We start from the raw sequence: 4563 nt of genomic DNA on the forward strand, positions 1-4563 counted from the left end.
ATATATATATTCTAAAATAAATATAAGGTCTCTACTTTGCTGATTTTCACTTATTTCAGGGATGTCTGGAACATAACCTCCATGATAAGTGAGGGACCACTGTAAACAAAAACAGAGGCTTCTGGGTTGGGGAGATGGCTCAGCAGTCTAAGCACCTGCCCCGGCCAGTGCAAGGACTGGTTTGATCCCCAGTATCACATGCTGTACAAGCCCCAGAATCCAGGGCACTCCATGCAGGCTACTGAAACTGGGCATGGTAGCACACGCCTGTAATCCCAGCGCTGGGGAGGTTGAGACAGGAGGATCACTATGAGTCTAACTATGTAGTAAGACCCTGCAACAAATAAATAAAAAATTTTTTAAAACCCAAGAAAACAGACACTGCTGAGCTGGCCAGAATAACAGCTTATAAAGTACATCACAGATTTAAAGAACTACTTGGTCCAACAAGCCACTGTAAGGTTTTTGGCATACTGACAAAAGTAAACAGAAAGCCTTTATTGCCAGTGCAGGAAGGCTGCTGGAGCTTGCATGGACCCGAGGAGGAGGAAACTGGGGAATGGGTCTTTATTGGGATGGACTAGGGATAGAGTTTACATGGGCAGGTGAAGCATCCTGTCAGAGGATTGGAGGGTTGTGGGTACTCACGAGCAGAAAAGGAAACAGGAAGTTTATTTTGGGACTAGAATAGGGAAGTTAGTCTTGGAGGGACACCTTGTCATTTTGGAGCCAACACCATATTGGATCATTGCTGTGATGACCTTAGCAGAGTTCAATATGGTTGGAAACCTGTCAGCCACACTAGGCACATACCTGTAAATCTCTTCTGCTCTTGAAATAGTTCAGTATCTTCTTTCTTGGTCCTAAGGGAATTCCCATTTCCTGAAGATCTTTGTCTGTGCATAAAGCCTAGGAATAGAAAACCAAATATTTTTTATTTCTAGACAAAATAAAATCTATTTGTTGACTTTAAATAAATGTCCTACTTTCTGAGAAGAAGAGGCATAAACTCTCTGTGGCGCCTAATGATATACCACTAACAACCTAAAGAAAAAAAGGCTGTTTTATTTGTGAAACAACCTAAAGAAGAATCTAGACTATCATTGTCACAGAAGTACAGACAACACTGTTATTGTGAAAAAAAAAAAAAAAAAATGCTGAGGACCAGTGAGATAGCTCAGCAGACTAAATGCCTGCTTTTGCAAGCCAAGGGACCAGGGTTTGATCCCCAGTCCTGCATGCTGCACTGGCCCTACCCCTGAAGCACACTGAGCTGGCGAATGAGTCCAGGTGTGATGGCACATTCCTGTAATCCCAGCTTTGGGGAGGTTGAAAATGGGAGGATCACTATGAATCTAAGCTGAGTAGTGAGACCCTGTACCAAAAACATAAATGAAAAAAAAACAAAAAATGCTGACCGTGGTGGCACATGACTGTAATCCCAGCACTTGAAAGGCTGAGGCAGGAGGATCACTGCAGTTCAAGGTCAGCCTGGGCTACATAGTAGACACTGCCTCAAACAGAATAAAACAACCTGAGAAGCTGGGTACTTAATGGTTTGATGTAAAAAAACAAACAAACAAAAAAAACCCCATGATTTCCACATTTACTTAGCTATCACACTTCTGAGAAGGGTATGATTTACTGAAGGATATATAGCATGAAGACATAGCAAACAGAGAACTGCAAACAAATGACCAACAAGAGACCCCAATTTAATGCTGATCACCATACTAGGGAAGGGTCCTTTAGCCACTCAAGACATGTTTACTTCTTCCTCTTAGAAATCTTTAGACCACTGTGACTTTTCCTTACTAGTCATCATAAGTCTAACTTCTCATGTGTGTAACTATTTAAAACTACACTACAAACAGTAGGTTGGGTCTCATTAAATTGTCAAGTTGTCCAGACTAGTCTGGAAGTTGCAATCTTTCTGCCTCAGCATCACATAGTACTGAGGTTACAGGCATGTGCCACCACACAGGTTCATTCACTTGAACTCTGGACTTCCATACAGATCACTTTATATGATAAAAAGCAAACACACAAAGCTAATGAGCATTACTGATAACAAAGTACTTACACAACTAAAAAGCTTTTAAAGGGCAAACTCTTCATAAACATGGTGACAAATAAAAATTCTGAACAAGGTTTGGCATAAAGATTTAAAGGATTATTTTTACCAGAGCTTCCTTATCTACTTTCTCCTTCTCAAAGATATTAATGAATTCAGAGAGCTGAAGTTTCTTCAACTCTTCCTCCAGGGTGGCCATGTCTTCATGATCCACGACAATATTTAGCAAATCCTAAAAATGATGTCATAAAGCTCACATTCTCAAAATTCATTTAGTTTTCTTTATTAATACTGTTTTTGGAACTTACACAAAATATAAATGAAGACTGATTTCCAAGCTTTTGTAACTTCAGTTAAAAGTATATTTTTAAATGAATGAATGAATAAGTGTGCAAATATTCTCCAGCATTATTAGTGGTTACTGAGTTTTACAGAAACAGCCTAAAAAATAACAGCCTAAGATAAATCACCTCTGGAAGAACTCAGAAAATCCAAGACAGCAAATGCCAAGCAGTAAATCAATACTCTCTATAATGCATATTCATAGAACTTTGTTTCAATTACTAAAAGATGTTTAAACATCAAGTCCTCTTTTTGCTTTCAAACAGAATTTCCATAAATCACATTAATTTGCATCCATTTCATTCTTCATTGACTTATAGACAAACTCCAATTAACTCAATGATTACACAATTCTGTTAATAGAATGTTTTTTGAGACATTGCAGTTCAGGCTTGATCTGAACTTACTATGTGGACCAGGATGGCCTCAAAGTCCTGGTAATTCTTTTGCCTCAGCCTCCCAAGTACTGGGATTACAGGTATGCACCACCATGCCTGGTATTAGTGCATATTTATAAAGGAAAATAAAGGTATCTATGGTTATTTTAGAAAACAGCAGTTATTTGTAGAAGGTTTTATCACTCAATAATGACAGATAATTACTAGCCTATTGAACATAGATTTAACACCATTGTATGAGACTAAACTCAGCTAAAAACAAAAATGTCTAAAAATCTAAATGATTTTATTTTTTTAATGATTTTACTATGGAATACTACCACAGAACTTATCTGAATATCTAAGTTACCTTTTCACTGTTAATATCCCCCAAAGAATCTTTCTGATTTGTTAGGATATCAAACAATATAAGCGAACCTATAGGTAAAAATAGAAGAAAATAAGGGATAATTTTTAAGTATTAGCACTATCTTTTACAGAAAAAGTCATAAGCCAACAATACACATAAGCAAATCTATGAAGCAGGGAATCTTCCCAACTTGCTACCCCCTTCCTCCCACGCCTTCCCTTCTATCACAGTCACAGACTGCCTGGAACCTGACACTGATAAGAAAGACACTGGTTTCAAAACGAAGTATCGGGCTGGCAGCAAGATAGCTCAGCGGTCTAAAGTGTCTGCTTAGGTAAGCTTAGGCCAAGTGTAAAGGGACCAAGGTTTAATCCCTGGCACTACATGCCAAGCCAGCTCAGCCCCCAGGGTGGGCTCACACACACACACACACACACACACACACACACACACGACCTTCAAATACAACCATCCTCTTTGGTTACACAAAATTCATCTGTTACCTAAACTATGACCAGCAATGGATACACCGCCTTTGAAATTGGGGTTTCTCTGCAGAAAGAGTGTATAGAGCCGGTTCATCTCTGAAGCCACTGTGTCCACAATGGTCTGGCAGAAGGTGGGACTGTTGTAGAAGAAGACGTCCAGGATGGTGTCATTGGTGAAGTGCCGGAGCCGGTTGATGCTAGGCAGGGTTATCCGCTGCAGATCTCTGCAAAAAGAAAAGATCTGAAGTGAGAAATCCAAACACATCCCACAGCCATCTCTGAGTGACTACTTTGTAAATAGAGGCAAATATCTAGAGGCTACTGTCCATTTACCAGTAAAAGAGAGGGTAGAGAAATGTGTTTAACAAAGCCAGAGAAGGAGCCAGCAAAACTCAAGTGTATACACAACATACAAGATGATCCAGGTTAATGTAAAATTATAGAAAACAGCAGAGCCAAGAGTGCACCCCTGTAGCCCATACACGTGGGAAGCTGAGGCAGGAGGGCCACCAGTTGGAGCCCACCCCCCGGCAATGCAGTGACATCTCTGCTCATAATAAATCAATCCAAAAGGGGTGAGGGTGAAGTTCAGTGCAAAGACAATGATTCAACTTCTAGTACCACCAAAATAAAACAAAACAGAGTTAACTGAGAGACTTACCAACTGTAGCGTAGTCTCTATTTACATCCCTTTTTAAAGTGTGTGTGTGTGCATGGATGGATCTCAAATCATGCTGGGGCCAGAGTACAACTCAGCGATGCTGCGCTTCCCTGCCACACCCGAGGCTCCAGGAGGCTCAGCACCCAGCACCACATACACATACCATATTTATTAGACAAAGGGAAGCTTGACCACTAATTATATTTGATAGTGTTAATATTTTTGTGTGTGATAATTGTGCATGTATATAT

At 39.9% G+C, this 4563-nt stretch overlaps 1 protein-coding gene across 4 annotated transcripts in view; it reads right to left on the minus strand.

Annotated features, from left to right (window-relative positions):
- Positions 1 to 4563, minus strand: part of Ddhd2 (DDHD domain containing 2) — a 27663-nt gene that overhangs the window by 10492 nt on the left and 12608 nt on the right. For all 4 annotated transcript variants that reach the window (XM_004637252.2, XM_023721966.1, XM_023721968.1 and 1 more), the window contains exons 8-11: positions 3667 to 3875; positions 3164 to 3231; positions 2184 to 2306; positions 814 to 909 (exon numbers count right to left, since the gene is read on the minus strand). In XM_004637252.2, coding sequence (XP_004637309.1) covers positions 814 to 909; positions 2184 to 2306; positions 3164 to 3231; positions 3667 to 3875 — 496 coding nt within the window. The remainder of the gene's footprint in view (positions 1 to 813; positions 910 to 2183; positions 2307 to 3163; positions 3232 to 3666; positions 3876 to 4563) is intronic.

This window comes from Octodon degus, unplaced genomic scaffold (genome assembly GCF_000260255.1).
Source record: "Octodon degus isolate 3935 unplaced genomic scaffold, OctDeg1.0 scaffold00088, whole genome shotgun sequence".
In the NCBI taxonomy this organism is placed as follows: Eukaryota; Metazoa; Chordata; class Mammalia; order Rodentia; family Octodontidae; genus Octodon; species Octodon degus.